The sequence below is a fragment of the Podarcis muralis genome, chromosome Z (genome assembly GCF_964188315.1).
Source record: "Podarcis muralis chromosome Z, rPodMur119.hap1.1, whole genome shotgun sequence".
Lineage (NCBI taxonomy): Eukaryota > Metazoa > Chordata > Lepidosauria > Squamata > Lacertidae > Podarcis > Podarcis muralis.
In genome coordinates, this window is record NC_135673.1 from 49,848,075 (window position 1) to 49,867,091 (window position 19,017).

Here is a 19,017-nt window from a genome sequence, read left to right on the forward strand (position 1 = left end):
GAACCCAAACACTGCAAACTCGGAAGGAAGTGTTCTGGTTTGCGAACTTTTTTCAGAAGCCAAACATGATCTGTTTTGAGTGCCACACTTCTGTTTTGAGTGTTACACTGAGGTCTGTCTGTTTTTGCTATTCATTTGCGTTTTCATGGCTTTTTTGTTTTTGTTACTGTGTGGTACACAGTTCAGCTACTGATTGATTGACTGACTGTGTGACTGCAGTGCATCATTTATTGCTTTCATTTTATGGATCCATGGTCTCGTTAGATAGTAAAATTCATGTTCAATTGCTGTTTTAGGGTTGTTTTTAAAAGTCTGGAACAGATTAATCCGTTTTGAATTACTTTCTATGGGAAAGTGCATCTTGCTTTTAGAAAGCTTTGGTTTTGGAACAGACTTCTGGAACGGATTAAGTTTGAGAATCAAGGTACCACTGTACTCTGTACCCTGAGCACATGGGTAAAGTCCTTGCCTATATGAGAGAGGACGAGGAACAGGACTTGAGAAACAGCACTTGCTTCACTTCTCAGAAAGAGAAGCTGCTTATGAACAGATCTGGTAACCAACAAGAGGCGAAAGCAACCAATACATCTAAGTACGATATTATTTATTGAATCTCTTTAGCCATCTTTCTCAAAAACGACGCAAGACAGTTTTACAGAAATATAAAAACATATAAAACGAATATAAAAGATACACAACAAAGGATATAAGCTACTGGTGGTTAGTCCCTGGTCTGGAGGTCTGGTTTGGCCATCTATGCAAATTTTTCCCACTATTACAAATGGCTTTACATTTCTTAAGAATCAATTTATAAGTGTTGTTCTTTCAGCTTCATAACAACTCTGTGATAAAGACAGTGTGTCTCAGGCCACCCTGAAAACTACCAGATTTGTAGTGGCATTATTGTTCACAGTGCCACAAGATTCTTGCTTTTGTGGACTACCCAAAAACCTCTGCAGCTGGCCGGACTTTGGGGGGTCTCCCATGTCCAAGCTCAAGTCACTAGGCCCCATGGTAAGCACTGGAATTACAAAGAAAGTACAATAATCTATTGCAAACTTTTAAAATAGGAACATAGGTATGCATTGGCACCAATTCTTAAAAATATGTAGCACACAACCATTCCAAATGTTTGCAGACCATTCTCTATATATAACTCAGGTGTTATGTTTGCTTCCTTGCTCAGTTAGCAACTTCGTAATAAGCAAGCTCAGATATATCTAGCCTGATCACTTGGGAATCTAAGACAAAGTAATTTAAACTTCTTGCAGTTTTTAGTTTGTTTCTGTTGAGCAATCAGCTTTCTCTCCAAAGAGTTTAAGGTCTCAAACTTTCCAGCACCATTCTTGTGACTACCCTAGTAAAATAACCAAGTGTCACAAGTCATGTACTGGAGAGGTAGCAAAGGAAGTGCTGTCGATTTCCCATCAGCTCTCTAAAAAATGTTTAAAGCAGCACTGGAAGGAAGAACAGATTAATGGTATATGTGTACAAGCATTACTGGCCCTGCCAAAGTTAAGGGATTCCTATGTTCGAAAGAGAAAGCTTGTTACCAGTCAGGATCTAGAATACAGTGGTACTTAATTCGTTCTGGAGGTCTGTTCTTGACCTAAAACTGTTCTTAACCAGAGGTACCACTTTAGCTAATGGGGCCTCCTGCTGCCTCCACGCCACCAGAGCACAATTTCTGTTCTCATCCTGAAGCAAAGTTCTTAACCCGAGGTTAGCAGATTTCTGTGTTAGCAGAGTCTGTAACCTGAAGCGTCTGTAACCCGAGGTACCACTGTACAGTATTGGATTTGGGGAACTCTCAGTTCAAATGCCTGTTTGGCCACAAACTCACTAGATAGCCTTCAGAAGGTCCAAATCTCTCACCCTCACCTGTAAACAAGGTGAATAAAAATCAATGATTTTTTAAAAAATAAAAAAAAATGGATCCACTTCATTGGATGACCTTGGATTCTAGCCCTATAGGAGAGGGGGAAGAAAAGATTACCCACTTTTCCCACACTGAATTGCATAGGCCTTTATCATGTCCATTTTCCTCATAGGGAAAATGGCTGCCATCCCCTGATCATTTCAGTTGCCCTTCTCAGAAACTTTTCCAGCTCTGCCTTCTCCTTCACCAGAACCGCACACAGTGTTCCGCAACGTAGATTTGTATAAAGCAGGGTGGGAGAAATCAATGATTTTTTAAAATAAAAAATAGGATTTTGTTGATATAATCAGATTTTGTTGATTTAAATAGGATTCTTTTGATTTAAATTGGATTTTAAAAATAAAATATTTCTGGAGGAAAAATCTTCCTAAAGATAGTATTCTATCTAAGTTACATTATAGTCCAGAGGCTATTCATCAGGAAATAAGGATTTGTTTTAAGTTTTTCATGTGTGCTAAAACTCAGTCTAAGGTGTGTGTTGTTTTTTAAAAAAATGTTTAACTACATCAGTTCACAAACATGGATACATATGCTATAATGTTATTGTTTTAGTTAAATACAGTAAATTGTTTAAATTGTCATTAAGGAAATGATTATTTTTCTCCTTCCAATCAAGTACAGCAGAAAAGTTGTCCAAATATAAACTGTTAACTTATTAAACCTCACCATAATTACATAATTATCTTTCTATGTATTTCTAACAGTATAACTAAATCAGTAATTTTTTATAGAACTGTCAAAATGACTCTGAAAATTTAATGTTCTAAAAAGGAAACCTTCCTCTGGTTGTAAATATTAAGAATATACCAGCAAGAATGAGTCTTTCTGTAAAAAAATAATGATTTAAATCAAGTCTTACTGACTAGTGATTTAAATTGTGGTTTAAATTGATTTGATTTAAATCAAACCCACCCTGCCTGTAAAAAGCAGGATTAAAAAAGAGCTACCTCCAAGATGGCTGGTGAGAATAATAACACACCTGGCATACTAATCCTGAAGAGGGTTGGACAAACTACCGTAATGGAGCAGAAGGCTATCAGCAGTAGGCGCCCCCTTGCTCTTGGAGGCAGAATGCCTGTCTGCCCACTGCTGGGAACCCCAATTGGGGAGGGCGCTGCTGCATTCCTGTCCTGCTAGACCCTCCTCCAGGCATCAGGTTGGTCACTGAGAACAGGATGCTGGGCTAGATCGGCCTTTGCTCTGATCCAGGAGGCTCTTCTTATGGTTCTGAGCTGTGATCCTGTGCATGAGAACTAGGGACCAACACTTTGTGATCCCAGCTGGACTTTCCCCCCATGTCAGCTCTAACAGGAGCCGATTGTAAAACACTTTGTGACTATTAATCCCGCTATAAGATGCGATCAGAGTGAGGAAACCAAATCACCATCTCACAGGTATAGTGGGGTCCTCAGGAGTCCCAAACTAATGGATTTGTTTCCTAACCTCGCAGCAGCACTGTCCAAAGGCCATAAACTGCCCACAGGGTGGCAGGTCCGGGGCAAGAGTGTGGCAGTTTCAGGGATTCTGCACTGTGAGCAGAATGGCAACTACGTAGTAAGGCAGGCGTTTCTTTTTATTTTTGTGTGAAAGGGAGTGCAAGGCAAAAAAAGAAGCTCTGTTGTCTCAACCTTGGCACCTTTCGGCCAGGCATTCTGTCACCAAGCCTCACCTTGTGTGGGAAGCTCCAGAAAGAGCAGCAATACAACCATCTTACCTGTTGCTTATGCTCACGGAGCGCCTCTGAACATGGAAAAACAAATGGTTTCACGATACCCGGAGGGCTAATAAACACGACCTTTATTTCGGACGCAGCAGCTTACTTCATCATATGCATGAAGGAAACCGTGCACGTCCTGAATCTAAAGGTGTGCGCACAGGTAGGCAGTGGACTTGCTGCCACACACGTTGATAATGGCCCCAGCAATTCCCCCTGCCCCTCTCCTAGGTGTGGGCGCCACACACAGATGTGGGCAGGCGGTGGGAGCAAGGGAAGATGCCTCAAAGGGGGGGGGTGGAGCACCGTGGGGCCACAGTGGAGCGGCGCTGCATCCAGGGCTGGATTGAGGTTTGATGAAGCCCTCAGCTCCTGAAGTTAATGGGGCCCTTTCTATGTCCAGCTGTCCTTTGTCCACAACAAATTGCCACTGTTTTTTGTGTTGACTATATGATATGGTAATTTATGGACCTAATAGGTACCTGAAGAAATTTGCACATAATACTGTAGGTATTGTTGCTGTTGCTGTATGTAGGTTTTATTTTATTTCTTTTTTTATCTTATTTTTTTTTAAATGTACATCCAGGATTTTTTTTCCCTTTCATTTTTTTGGGGGCCCCCAAGAGAGGGGGGCCCCTAACTTATAGCTTTTTTAGCTCATACGTACATCCGGCACGCCTGCATCCCTGCTGCTAAATGGCCGACGGGCCCCCTTGGAAAGTGGCCCGGGTGCCCGCCAGGGGGTCTCTGCCACCCTCCCTCCCTGCACCCAGCGCGGCGCGCTGCACCCACCGTAGATCATGGCCAGGCCCGTCTCGTGCAGGAAGCGCGCGCGGCGGTGCTTGAAAAGCCAGATGGTGAGGATGGTGAGGGTGAGCAGGAGGATGAAGATGAGCAGGTTGGCGCTGTCCTGGCGGTGGCTGGCTTCGGCCGCCTTCTCGGACACAATCTCCTCCTCTAGCGCCACGGGCCGCGCTCCGGAGGCCAGCAGCGGCTCTGCCCGGGCGCCCAGCCCCGCCGCCGCCAGCAGCAGCCCCAGGAGCAGCCGCTGCTGCCGCCGGCCAGGGTCCCCCAGGTGTCCCGCCGGCCCGGCTCTCCAGCCGCCCCGCGGCAGCTGGGCCAGGGCAGCCATGGCTCCTCCGGGTCCCCCTCCGCTTCTTCCCTCCCCGCAGCCGGGACTGGAGAGGGAGGAGGAAGCGCCGATCCCAGGCCGAGCAGGCGCGGCCAGCAGGGGCGCGCGAGGAGCAGGCGCCGTAGGGAGAGCAGCGCCGGGCGCGCGGCGGAGCGCAGGGTTGGCTCCGGAGTGGGTCCCCTGGGAAGCGCAGCGGTCGCGCCCAGGGCGCAGGCCCGCCCAGGAGGCGAGGCGAGGCGGCAGCAGGGGCCGCAGGATGATCTCGGTGTGGAAGAAGCTCTATTCCTCCTTGTTACAACAAACGTGACATCATGCAGGGCCGTCTGGGGTGCAAAGAACCGCCCAGCACCCCCAAATTTAGTTGCGTCTGCCAAGCGCCGCCGTTGTTCTAATCTAGCCCCGCTGCTTCGCCTTCCAAAAGGAAGAGGCTGCTGCAGAAACCTCGCCCCGCCTCGTTCCTGCTCCCAGCCTGGTCCGCGGGGCATGCGGGACACCAACCGGTGCAGCTGACCCGCCCTCCGCGCGTGGCGGGGAACGGCTCCCCCTCCCCCAGCAAGGGACGCACCTGCTTCCCCCAGGACGGGGTGAGGATGGAGAGCAGGGCGTTGCTATAGGCCAGCAGGCACTGCCAGGCTGCTTGGGTGCCGCAGCCCAACTTCTCGCCAGGAGGCCTGCCCTGGCCAGGGAGCATCAGTAATACCTAGGTATATATGTATTTTGTTTTTCTAGCTTGATCCAAATTATTTATTATTTCCTTTTTTTTTTAAATAAATTTTTATTGGTTTTCCAAACACAAAAAATAAATACAAACAATACACAATACCAGACATACAAACATATAAACATGTATAACTTCATATTCTTATTTTCATACACCTTACTTCCCGGACTTCCCCATACCTCCCCTTTTCTGCATCCTTGTTTTACATTTCTTCAGCAACTCCTCCAATTAACTAATTATTCAATTCAATTTCTTTTAAGTTCTTCTTTAACTTATTGATTACAGCTGCAATTCTCTATTTCCCAATTCCTTGACATCTTAACACTCCTCAATTTTACAACAATTTTTAAGATATATTTTGAATTTCTTCCAGTCTTCTTCCACTGTCTCTTTCCCCTGGTCACGGATTCTGCCAGTCATCTCCGCCAGTCCCATGTAGTCGATCACCTTCGTCTGCCATTCTTCCAGCGTGGGTAGTTCTTGTGTCTTCCAATACTTTGCTAAAAGAATCCTTGCTGCTGTAGTAGCATACATAAAAAACGTCCTATCCTTCTTTAGCACCAATTGGCCTACCATGCCCAAGAGAAAAGCCTCAGGTTTCTTAGGAAAAGTCCTTTTAAGGACTTTCTTAATTTCATTGTAGATCATTTCCCAAAAGGCTTTAATCTTCGGGCAGGTCCACCAAAGGTGGTAGAAAGTACCTTCAGCCTCATTACATTTCCAACATTTATTATTGGGCAAATGATAAATTTTTGCAAGCTTGACTGGGGTCATGTACCACCTGTAAATCATTTTCATAATATTTTCTCTTAAGGCATTACATGCCGTGAACTTAACACTGGTGGTCCATAACTGTTCCCAGTCAGCAAACATAATATCATGACCGATGTCTTGTGCCCATTTGATCATGGCTGATTTCACCGTTTCATCCTGTGTATTCCATTTCAACAGCAAATTATACATTCTTGACAGGTTCTTAGTATTGGGTTCTAACAGTTCTGTTTCTAGTTTTGACCTCTCCGTCTGGAAGCCTATTTTCCTGTCCTGTTTAAATACCTCATTTATCTGAAGGTAATGAAGCCAATCTCGTAGTTTAGGCTTTAATTTCTCATAGCTCTGTAATTTAATTTCTCCACCATCTTGCTCTAAAATTTCCCAATATTTTGGCCATTTAGACCCCATATTGAGTTTTTTCACTTCCCTGGCTTCCATTGGTGATAACCACCTGGGAGTTTTACTTTCCAATAAGTCTTTATACCGCATCCAGACATTGTATAATGCTTTCCTAACAATATGGTTTTTAAAGCCTTTATGCATTTTTACCTTGTCATACCATATATATATGCATGCCAACCAAATCTGTTATCAAACCCTTCCAAATCCAAAATGTCCGTGTTCTCAAGAAGTAGCCAATCTTTCAACCAGCAAAAGGCTGCCGATTCATAGTACAGTCTTAAGTCCGGCAGGGCAAACCCCCCTCTATCTTTTGCATCAGTTAATATCTTAAATTTTATTCTGGGCTTTTTGCCCTGCCAGACAAATTTAGATATGTCTTTCTGCCACTTCTTGAAACAGTCCATCTTGTCCACAATCTGCAATGTCTGAAATAAAAACAGCATTCTAGGCAATACATTCATCTTGATGACAGCAATTCGGCCTAACAAGGAAAGTCTCAGCCTTGACCATATATCTAAGTCTTTCTTTACTTCTGTCCAGCATTTATCATAATTGTCTTTAAATAGGTTCACATTCTTAGCTGTTAAATTTACCCCCAGGTACTTCACTTTCTTTTCTATCATCAAACCTGTTTCACTCTGAAACCTCTCTTTTTCAATATTTGTTAGATTTTTCTCCAAAACTTTAGTTTTCTGCTTATTCAATTTGAATCCTGCTACTTGACCAAATATTTCAATTAATTCTAAAACTCTTTTAGTACTAGTTTCTGGCTGTTGCAAAGTCAATACTAAGTCATCTGCAAATGCCCTCAATTTGTAATGTTTAGCTCCGACCTGAACTCCATTAACCAGCTGGTCCCCTCTAATCATATTTAACAAAACCTCCAAGACCGAAATAAAGAGTAAAGGGGATATTGGGCATCCCTGTCATGTTCCTTTTTCAATAGGTATTTCTTCCATAACCACGTTATTTACAATCAGCTTTGCTTTTTGTTCAGAGTATATTGCACCTATACCGTTTTCAAAACCTTGGCCTACCCCCATCCCTTGGAGATTCTTCTTCATAAAACGCCAGCAAATATTGTCAAAGGCTTTCTCCGCATCCACAAAGATTAAAACAGCTTTCGTATTAATGTTCACTTCTAAAAATTCCATAATGTCTATTATATTTCTCACATTGTCTGACATATGTCTCCCTGGGAGAAAGCCAGCCTGGTCCTTATGAATCTCTCCTACCAACACTCTCTTCAATCTTTTTGCCAAAATGTCTGCAAAAATTTTATAGTCCACGTTAAGTAATGATATAGGGCGGTAGTTTTTAACCTGGTTCTTCTCAGTCTCTGTTTTCGGTATAAGTGAAATGAAAGCTTCTTTCCACGATTCAGGTGCCTTTTTCCCCTCCAAAATTTCATTACAAACTTCCCTCAATGGTTGTACCAACCATTCCTTCAATGCTTTGTAATATCTAGCAGTCAAACCATCTGGTCCTGGAGATTTTCCCAATTGCATATTTTGAATGGCCCCCTCTATTTCTTGTCCTGATATTTTCTCATTCAAGATCATTTTACTTTGTTCTGAGATTTTTTTTAGTCCATATTTCTTAAGAAATTCTTCTATTTCTTCTTCGTTAACTGGCCCTTGTGCATATAGTTTCCTGAAATAACTTTGAAAGCAGTTGCTTATCTCATTTGGTTTGTAAATATTCTTTCCATCCATCTCCAAGCTTGTCACCGTGTTCAATTTTTGCCTCTTTTTTAATTGCCATGCTAAAAGTTTCCCACATTTATCTGCTGATTCAAATGTCCTTTGTCTCATTTGCTTAATTTTCCATTCTATCTCTTTGTTCATCAGTTCCATATACTGCATCTGATAGAACTTAATTTCTCTCAAAATCTCATGAGACTTTGGTTTAGACCTCAGTTTCTTTTCTCCTTCTTTCATTTTTTCCAAAAAATTTTCTTTCTTCTCATTTTGTTTTTTCCTTTTTATAGAGTTCTGTTGTATTAGAAAACCTCGCATCACGGCTTTGCTTGCGTCCCAAATTATTCTTTTCTCCACCTTTGTTCTCAAATTTATCTCAAAGTAGTCTTTCAATGTTTTTTGGGCCTTTTTGTAAATCTCTTCATCTCTAAAGAGGGAGTCATTCATTCTCCATCTGAAGGATCCAGCTGTTGTTACTTTCATTTCCATCTTCACAGCGTTATGGTCAGAGCAAGTCTTTGGGCAGATTTCTACCTTTTTTTATCTTTGGCGCCATACCACTAGTTACCCAGATTTGGTCGATTCTTGTCCATGTCATTTTTGCTTCAGAGAAAAAAGTTCCCTCTCTTTCAAGAGGGTTCCTTATTCTCCAGATATCAATCAAGTCCATGTTTTCAGTCATTTCAAAGAAAGTCTTTGGTAATCTCCCTTCCTTGGAAATTACCTGTCTTTGTGCCTTGTCCATATTTGTAGAGACCACACCATTCATGTCTCCCATCATTACAATATTATAGTCAAGATAGTCCATTAAAGTCTCATGCAACTTCTTAAAAAATTCCGCCTTCCCTTCATTCGGTGCGTATATTCCAACTATCAAGAGCTTTTCTCCTTGAACTTGTATTTCAATTGCCAAATATCTTCCTTGTTCATCTTTAAGTATCATCTTTGGGGCCAGTTTTTCTTTTGCATAAATCACCACTCCTCTTTTCTTAACTTTGTCTGATGAAATAAATTCCTGTCCTAATCTTTTATTTATAAGTAGTTTTCTATGTGTCCTAGTCACGTGGGTTTCTTGTAAACAGATCAAGTCCAATTGTTCTTTTTTCAAAATATGAAAAACCTGGCTTCTTTTCCTGGGAAGGTTGAGACCATTACAATTCCAACTTAAGAATTGCAGAGACATTTTGTTATTAGGTATCTGTTCCTCCGACTGCTCCAAGCTGTTGTTCCTCTTCAGTCGGTGGTTTAAGTCCAAATGTTAGGTTCAGGATACCTGTCGATTCTTTTTCTTCTGGGGTTGGATCTACTGTTCCTTTCTGCAAGTCCTCCTGGTTTCTCTCCAGAAACTGCTCTTTGTCCTGAATTGTCTTTATTTTGACCTTCTTTCCTTTGTAGTTAAAGGACAATCCTTGTGGAAACTCCCACCTGAAAGGTATGATGTTCTTCTTCAGCAGGTAGACCAGATCCTTGTAGAAGGCTCTCACCTCCAAGATGTATTTAGGGATGTCCTTAAAGATTTGTATTTGAGAATTTTCTATCTCCAAAGCTTTTTGGTAATGTAGATTTAATATTTTGTCTCTTTCTTCTTTGGATCTTAGAGTAATCAGGCAATCCCTTGGTTTTCTATTTTGTCTCCTGCCCAGTTGAAAAGCTGTTGTTATCTTAAATTCTTCTTCCTTCAGATTTTCTTGCCAAAATTCCGAAAACTCCTGTGTGATAAAATCCACAAGGTTGTCCCCTTCACTCTCAGGGACTAGTCTCAATTTCAAATTCCTCTCCTTCCTCTGTAGTTCCAACAAAGATAGGGCCGCTTCATGCTCATTCACTTTTTTAGAAATCGGTGCAAGTTTTTCCTGTGCCTCTTCTGCAATATTTCTCGCATCTTCCGCAATCTTTCGAGTTGCAGAACTTTCCTCAATCAATTTTTTAATAGATTCTGTATTAGACGTTACACTTTTAGTGTTCAAGTCCAGCCTTGTTGTCAAATCTGTCAGTTTTTTAGAGTTTTCTGTAGACTGCTTCGTCAAGGCTTCTAAAGATTCATTTATTTTAAATAGTGCCTGTGTCATTGATTCCATGGATGCAGTTGCCACTTATTATTTCCTAATAGGTAAGTAGTTAAGACCTTGGGTGGCTTCAGCAGCAGGCACCTGGCACCCTGCAGAAATCAGCGCCCGGGTGCCCCACCCCCCTTGCACCCCTGGGTAAAGATGGCCCCGTTCCGGAGTGGGTCCCCTTGGAAGAGCAGTGATTGCGCCCAGGGCAGGCCCACCCAGGAGGCAAGGCAAGGCACCAGGAGCCACAGGACCAGCAGATCCAGGTGTGGAAGCTCTATTCCTCCTTATTACAACAAACATGACATCATCATCATAATTTATTTATACCCCACCCACCCGGCTGGGTTTCCCAGCCACTCTGGGAGGCTTCCAACAAAGATTAAAAATATGTTAAAACATCCGTCATTCAAAACTTCCCTAAACAGGGCTGCTTTCAGATGTCTTTTAAAAGTCAGATAGTTGCTTATTGCCTTGACATCTGCTGGGAGGACGTTCCACAAGGGTGGGCACCACCACCAAGAAGGCCCTCTGCCTGGTTCCCTGTAACTTCACATCTTGCCAGAGAGGGACCCTGGCGTCCGGGGTGGAAGCACTCCTTCAGGTCTACTGGGCCAAGGCCATTGAGGGCTTTCGGTCAGCACCGTCCCTTTGAATTGTGCTCGGAAACGTACTGGGAGCCAACGTAGGTCTTTCAAGACCGGTGTTATGTGGTCCTGGCGGCCACTCCCAGTCCCCAGTCTGGCTGCCGCATTCTGGATTAATTGCAGTTTCCGTGTCACCTTCAAAGGCAGCCCCACGTAGAGCACATGGCAGTAGTCCAAGGAAGAGATAACTGAAGCATGCACCACTCTGGCCAGTCTGCGGGCAGGGAGGGTCTCAGCCTGCGTCCCAGATGGAGCTGCCCTGGACACAGAATTGACTTACGCCTCCATGGACAGAGATGAGTCCAAAATGACTCCCAGGCTGCGCACCTGGTCCTTCAGGAACAGTTACCCCGTTCAGGACCAGGGAGTCCTCCTCACCAGCCTCTCCCCTGTCCCCCAATAACAGTACTTCTGTCTTGTCAGGATTCAACCTCAATCTGTTAGCCGCCATCCAACCGCCTCCAGACACTCACACAGGATCTTCACTGGTTCTGCTTTGAAAGACCGCGCCATGTGGGAATCCTTTGCAGATGACTACCAGTGCCTGGAGACAGACGGTCAGGTGGTGCATCCACAGCAGTGACCAGAGGAGGAATGACAGCTGGGAGGAGCGCAGAGAGAGGCACTGCCATAGTGCACCTGCAGCAGCCAAAGCGGACACTTTCCTCTGCCCCAGCTGCAGCAAAACATGTCCGTCCAGTATCAGTCTGTACACAGACACAGCAGGCGCTGTAACTTTGACATCACTCGTGAAGGTGAAGGTGTTAAAGCTGTCTGTGGTTCTCCCAAAAAATAATAGGTGCTCAAACTTTTTTCCGTGGACCAACACTTTCAGAATAAAAGAAAAGAAAAATCCTTACTGTATTTTTCCGTGTATAAGATTCCCCCTATTTTGGGCGACTCAAAATTAAGAAAATGGGGGGAGATTGCCCCTGGGTATAAGACTTATCCCCCTTTTAACATTTTTAGTAAAAAAAATCCTAGTCTTATACACGGAAAAGTATGGTAATTTTTTTACTGATAACGGAAACATTGGAAAACAGCTAGGATTGTCCTCATTGTCACTTGATGGTCTCGCTCTCATTTTGAAAATACGTTTATCCATATTCTACAATCAATCAATCAATTGATAGCATACTATACTGCACTGAAATGTTTAAATGCTTCTTTGACACATGCCATTCTCTCCTGCTGCCACACCATTTGAGAGCCACGGTTGGAGACCACACGGGGGAGAGGCCCCTTGCCAGTATTTTGGTCAGGGGTGAAAAGAAGGTGGTGGGGCGAAATACAAGGGTTCCCTTTGGGTGGGGGCTGGGGGGTATCCTTTTGGCTGCCCTAGTTATGCCCACCCCCCAGATGAGATCGAGGAAAGGGAGGGGTGTTGTGATAGTTGTTGAGAAGCCAGACTGAAGGAGGTGACTGAAACCACCTGTTGCCAACACAGAATGACTTTGTGCAAGGGTTAATTAGTGCACGTTTATAGTATGTGACCCAGCTAATACAAACTATGTGCACTTCAGTTTTTAGCCTCTGTGGAAAAAAGTGTTATGCACTTTATTTGTTACTACTGCCACATACTGGCTGCTGGTTATTTAACCGTTTATATCTGATGGTACTGGAAATGTTTATCATTATGTTCCCACAGACCAAGGCTCCTTTGGGATCAAGGTCAGGAACTAATTTTAACAAGCAAATATCCAATTCTGATTTATATGGTCCATGGGGTCATGAAGAGTTGGACACAACTAAACAACAACAACAACAACAACAGACATCAATTGATATGTTTTCATGATTGAAAGTTTATTTTATCATGAATTAAAATATAACATCTATATTATCAAAATGAATTATTTATTTGGATTGCCATATTATGTTTTGAAATAAATTAGCATTTAAACTGTTATTGTTAATGATGTATTGATGTGTATTGATTTGTATTTTTTATTGTTATGTTGTGAGTGGAATAGCAGCATGGAAACTGAAATAATAAAAGCAGTTTATTTAGCAATTTAATAACTTGTATTTCAGGGAATTAGACTAGATGCCCTTGGAGTCCTTTTCAATTCTGTGATTTTATGATTCTACCCAATCTTATCTACCCAATCAAGTCAGAGCTGTATTGAAGGACCCCACAAATATATCTGTCTTATTATCTAAATGTGCAGACTAAAAAAATACTACCTTTGATACCTTGCCACTTGCCCCAGAGACCAAGGAAAATAAAGCATTTACCATTTTCAACAGAGATAGCTTAGAGAATAATTGGTCAGATGGCCATAGACATATTAACACTAACTTAATCTACAGTATCTAATCCAAAGAAAAACCAGAATTCCCACATCCTCAAGAACAGTGAAATGGTTGGGAAATGTAAAACATCAGCATCAATATGAAAAATGCTTTGTTATTCCCTTTGACAATTGACTATTGGAAAGCTTTCACTCAATTACATTTCGAACAAATGGAATCCATGGTGCCGTTGGGGAGATTTCATGGGGTCCCAGTGCAACATCCTAGTGTCTGTGAGGCTTTGGCTCATTATATCTTTCAGTGCCGGTTGTATACTGATATTACAGAACATTATTTCGAGCTATTATTAAAGAGAATTAAATACTTGGATTTGAAAGAATCTGGGCTTCCTGCTATAAGCACATGATAGTATGTAACCTGGAGAGTTGCTTCATTCAGAGTAAAAGCCACTAAATGCAGGGGGAAGTTTTTGGATTCCATTTCTGTCAGCTGTCATAGTGAATTGAAGACATGAGAGTATAAAGCATATCTTGCTGTCATCGAATTTACCTGCTTACATGTTTATTTGTTTTATAAACAAATCTCTGCTTATCACAAGGAATCACATACATATAATATATTAATGTTAACTGTAACTACTGCGCCTTTATGGAAGTTTTGGTATCATGTTTATTAGTAATCCAAGGGCCGATCCAATAAACATTCATTCATACTCACTTCATCTTGAGTATTCCCAAGGGAGGGCTTTACAACCTTGTTCTGCTTCAGCATTTAGTCCATTTAGCTACCATGACTAACAGCCAATGTTATTCATAGGTAAAAAGTAGAATTATATTTCAGAAGTGAAAACAAGGCACAGAACTGACTCCATTCATGAAGTTTGTATTCCAGCGTGATATGAATAAAAGTTTCATTGGACAATCCAAATTCAAATATCATGGGAAGCAGAGAACAATTCATCTTCCCATATGTCATTACTTTATAAACCTATACCATCTCTCTGTTCCCCCATGTATTGCCTCTCCGGAAATCAAAAAATTCAAAACCCCTTGGTTATTTCAATTGTGCTTTTCTGCCTCTTTTTCAGTGCTGAAACTCCTTTTTAGGTGGGGTGACCAGAATGCATTCAAAATACAAAACTGCCATACATTTATAATAAGGCATTATGATACTGGCAGTTTTCAGTTCCTCATCCTTAGCATGGAAAATTCCTTCTCACAGCTGCAATACACTAAGAAGTCCCACAGGTAAGTGCATATTATTATTATTATTATTATTATTATTATTATTATTATTCCCTTCCCACAAGGGAGCCCAGGGCAGTGTACAACATAATTCATGAATACAAACATCTCAAAATATTAAAATACAGTATTAAAAATTATATACCTTATGATGGAAGCCTAATGCAAACTGATAAGTATTGACTCCCATGATCTGAAAATGATTAAATTAAGATTGTCTAACACCCCAAGCCACTCCAGTATCCCTGCCAAGAAAACTCCATGGACAAAGACAACAGCTGAATTATTTAAAATTTTAAAAGATGATGCTGTTAAGGTGCTACACTCAATATGCCAGCAAATTTGGAAAACTCAGCAGTGGCCAGAGGATTGGAGAAGATCAGTCTACATCCCAATCCCAAAGAAGGGAAGTGCCAAAGAATGCTCCAACTACCGCACAATTGCACTCATTTCACACGCTAGCAAGGTTATGCTTAAAATTCTACAAGGCAGGCTTAAGCAGTATGTGGACCGAGAACTCCCAGAAGTGCAAGCTGGATTTAGAAGAGGCAGAGGAACCAGAGACCAAATTGCAAACATGCGCTGGATTATGGAGAAAGAGAGTTCCAGAAAGACATCTACTTCTGCTTCATTGACTATGCAAAAGCCTTTGACTGTGTCGACCACAGCAAACTATGGCAAGTTCTTAAAGAAATGGGAGTGCCTGATCACCTCATCTGTCTCCTGAGAAATCTCTATGTGGGACAAGAAGCTACAGTTAGAACTGGATATGGAACAACTGATTGGTTCAAAATTGGGAAAGGAGTACGACAAGGCTGTATATTGTCTCCCTGCTTATTTAACTTATATGCAGAATTCATCATGCGAAAGGCTGGGCTGGATAAATCCCAAGCCGGAATCAAGATCGCCGGAAGAAATATCAACAACCTCAGATATGCAGTTACAGATAGGTAGCCGTGTTGGTCTGCCATAGTCAAAAATATGCAGATGACACAACCTTGATGGCAGAAAGTGAGGAGGAATTAAAAAACCTTTTAATGAGGGTAAAAGAGGAGAGCGCAAAATATGGTCTGAAGCTCAACATCAAAAAAACGAAGATCATGGCCACTGGTCCCATCACCTCCTGGCAAATAGAAGGGGAAGAAATGGAGGCAGTGAGATATTTTATTTTCTTGGGCTCTATGATCACTGCAGATGGTGACAGCAGTCACGAAATTAAAAGACGCCTGCTCCTTGGGAGAAAGGCGATGGCAAATCTAGACAACATCTTAAAAAGTAGAGACATCACCTTACCAACAAAGGTCCGTATAGTTAAAGCCATGGTTTTCCCAGTAGTGATGTATGGAAGTGAGAGCTGGACCATAAAGAAGGCTGATCGCCGAAGAATTGATGCTTTTGAATTATGGTGCTGGAGGAGACTCTTGAGAGTCCATGGACTGCAAGAAGATCAAACGCATCCATTCTTAAGGAAATCAGACCTGAGTGCTCACTGGAAGGACAGATCGTGAAGTTGAGGCTCCAAGACTTTGGCCACCTCATGAGAAGAGAAGACTCCCTGGAAAAGACCCTGATGTTGGGAAAGATGGAGGGCACAAGGAGAAGGGGACGACAGAGGATGAGATGGTTGGATAGTGTTCTCGAAGCTACAAACATGAGCCTGACCAAACTGCGGGAGGCGGTGGAAGACAGGAGTGCCTGGCGTGCTCTGGTCCAAGGGGTCATGAAGAGTCGGACACGACTAAACGACTAAACAAAACAAACACTCCATCACTAGCTTTTTAAAAAAAGTATATTGATCATAGATTAATAAAGCAAACAAGAAATAAATTAGTTAATAAAGCAAGAAGGAAAGAAATAATAAGAGTGCTGCAGTGCAATTCTCTGCATGTCTACTCAGATGTAAGGGCCCATTGAGTTCAATGGGAATTTTAACCTTGATCATAACAAAAAAAATTCCTTCCAGTAGCACCTTAAAGACCAACTAAGTTAGTTCTTGGTATGAGCTTTCGTGTGCATGCACACTTCTTCAGATACACTGAAACAGAAGTTGCCAGATCCTTCTATATAGTGAGAAGGTGGGGAGGGGTATTACTCAGAGGAGGGTGGGGATGGGTGATTGGCAGATAGCTGTGATGAGCCTGTTGACGACTATTAACGACTGCAGTAGGTCTTACAGGAAAAAGCAAGGGGTGAGAAGGTGAAAAATGGCTTTGTCATGTATAGTGAGATAAGAATCCAATGTCTTTATTCAGGCCAGGTGTCTCCATGGTTTTAAGTTTGGTAATGATTTGCAATTCAGCAGCTTCTCTTTCCAGTCTATTTCTGAAATTCCTTTGTAGTAAAACAGCTACTTTGAGATCTTGTATAGAATGTCCTGGGAGATTGAAGTGTTCTCCTACTGGTTTCTCTGTCTTGTGATTCTTGATGTCAGATTTATGTCCGTTTATTCTTTGGCGTAAGGTTTGGCCTGTTTGTCCAATATAGAGAGCTGAAGGACACTGTTGGCATTTGATGGCATACACAATGTTAGACGATGAGCAATTAAATAGTCCAGAGATGGTGTGTGTGATGTTGTTGGGGCCAGTAATGGTGTTGTCCGGGTGTATGTGGCAGCAAAGTTGGCATCTGGGTTTATTGCAGGCTCTGGTGCCAGTGTCCGTGTTAAGTCTGGTTGTAGTATTATTGTGGGTTAGGAGTTGTTTAAGATTGGGTGGCTGTCTGTAGGCAATGAAAGGTCTTCCTCCCAGAGCTTGAGAAAGAGAACTGTCATTGTCCAGGAGAGGTTGTAGATCTCTGATGATGCGTTGTACTGTTTTAACTTGGGAGCTGTATGTGATGACTAGAGGAGTTCTGTTATTTTCTTTTTTGGGTCTGTCTTGCAGCAAGTTCTCTCTGGGTATCAGTCTGGCTCTGTTGATCTGTTGTCTAACTTCATCTGCTGGGTATTTTAGTTCTAAAAAGGTTTGCTGTAGATCTCTTAGGTGAGAGTCTCTGTCTGTAGAATTGGAACAGATACGGCTGTAACGTAGTGCCTGGCTATAAACAATGGACTGTTTGGTATGTTTGGGATGGTGGCTAGAGGCATGTAGATATGTTTGTCGGTCAGTTGGTTTACGGTATAAGGTGGTGTCTATGCGCCCATCCTGTATTTTTATAGTAGTGTCCAAAAAATGTATTTCTTGCATGGATTGATTCATTGTTAGGTTGATTGTGGGGTGAAAATCATTGAATTTCTGGTGGAAGGTGTTCAGGGTCTGTTGACCATGTGTCCAGATGATAAAAATATCATCAATGAATCGCAGGTACAAGAGAGGTTTGAGTGGGTAGGAGTTTAGGAAACGTTGTTCTAAATCTGCCATGAAGATGTTGGCATACTGTGGGGCCATGCGGGTGCCCATTGCTGTGCCGCTGATCTGAAGGAACAGGTCATCACCGAATTTGAAGTTGTTGTGGGTAAGGACAAATTGGCAGAGTTTGGTGGCAAAGTCCGCTGTGGTTTTATCTGAAATGGTGTTCCTTATAGCTTGTAAACCATCGTTGTGTGGGATGTTGGTATACAGAGATTCCACATCCATAGTAGCTAGTATAGTGTTGTTGGGAAGATTATTTAAAGATTGTATTTTCCTCAGAAAATCTGTGGTGTCACGTACATAGCTGGGAGCACTGATGGCATATGGTTTCAGAACAGTGTCCATATAACCGGAGACACCCACTGTGATAGTGCCAATACCTGAAATGATGGGGCGTCCTGGATTTCCTGGTTTGTGTATTTTAGGTAGAAGATAGAAAGTTCCTGGTCGAGGTTCTGTTGGTGTGTTGGTGAGGATCTGTTCTTGGATGTGTGGGGGTAGCTCCTTAACAAGTAGCTCCTTAAGGAGCTACCCCCACACATCCAAGAACAGATCCTCACCAACACACCAACAGAACCTCGACCAGGAACTTTCTATCTTCTACCTAAAATACACAAACCAGGAAATCCAGGACGCCCCATCATTTCAGGTATTGGCACTATCACAGTGGGTGTCTCCGGTTATATGGACACTGTTCTGAAACCATATGCCATCAGTGCTCCCAGCTATGTACGTGACACCACAGATTTTCTGAGGAAAATACAATCTTTAAATAATCTTCCCAACAACACTATACTAGCTACTATGGATGTGGAATCTCTGTATACCAACATCCCACACAACGATGGTTTACAAGCTATAAGGAACACCATTTCAGATAAAACCACAGCGGACTTTGCCACCAAACTCTGCCAATTTGTCCTTACCCACAACAACTTCAAATTCGGTGATGACCTGTTCCTTCAGATCAGCGGCACAGCAATGGGCACCCGCATGGCCCCACAGTATGCCAACATCTTCATGGCAGATTTAGAACAACGTTTCCTAAACTCCTACCCACTCAAACCTCTCTTGTACCTGCGAT

General features: G+C 42.4%; 1 protein-coding gene and 1 long non-coding RNA gene across 2 annotated transcripts in view; one reads left to right on the forward strand and one right to left on the reverse strand.

Annotated features, from left to right (window-relative positions):
* SLC9A6 (solute carrier family 9 member A6) overlaps nt 1-4,785 on the reverse strand; it is a 44,023-nt gene extending 39,238 nt beyond the window's left edge. The window contains exon 1 of the mRNA XM_028714199.2: nt 4,446-4,785. Coding sequence (XP_028570032.1) covers nt 4,446-4,785 — 340 coding nt within the window. The remainder of the gene's footprint in view (nt 1-4,445) is intronic.
* Nucleotides 4,786-5,355: 570 nt separating this feature from the next.
* LOC144326172 (uncharacterized) lies at nt 5,356-12,974 on the forward strand. Its single transcript, XR_013391340.1, has 2 exons — nt 5,356-5,489; nt 11,507-12,974. It is a non-coding gene; the product is annotated as an uncharacterized LOC144326172 (long non-coding RNA).
* Nucleotides 12,975-19,017: the final 6,043 nt, after the last annotated feature.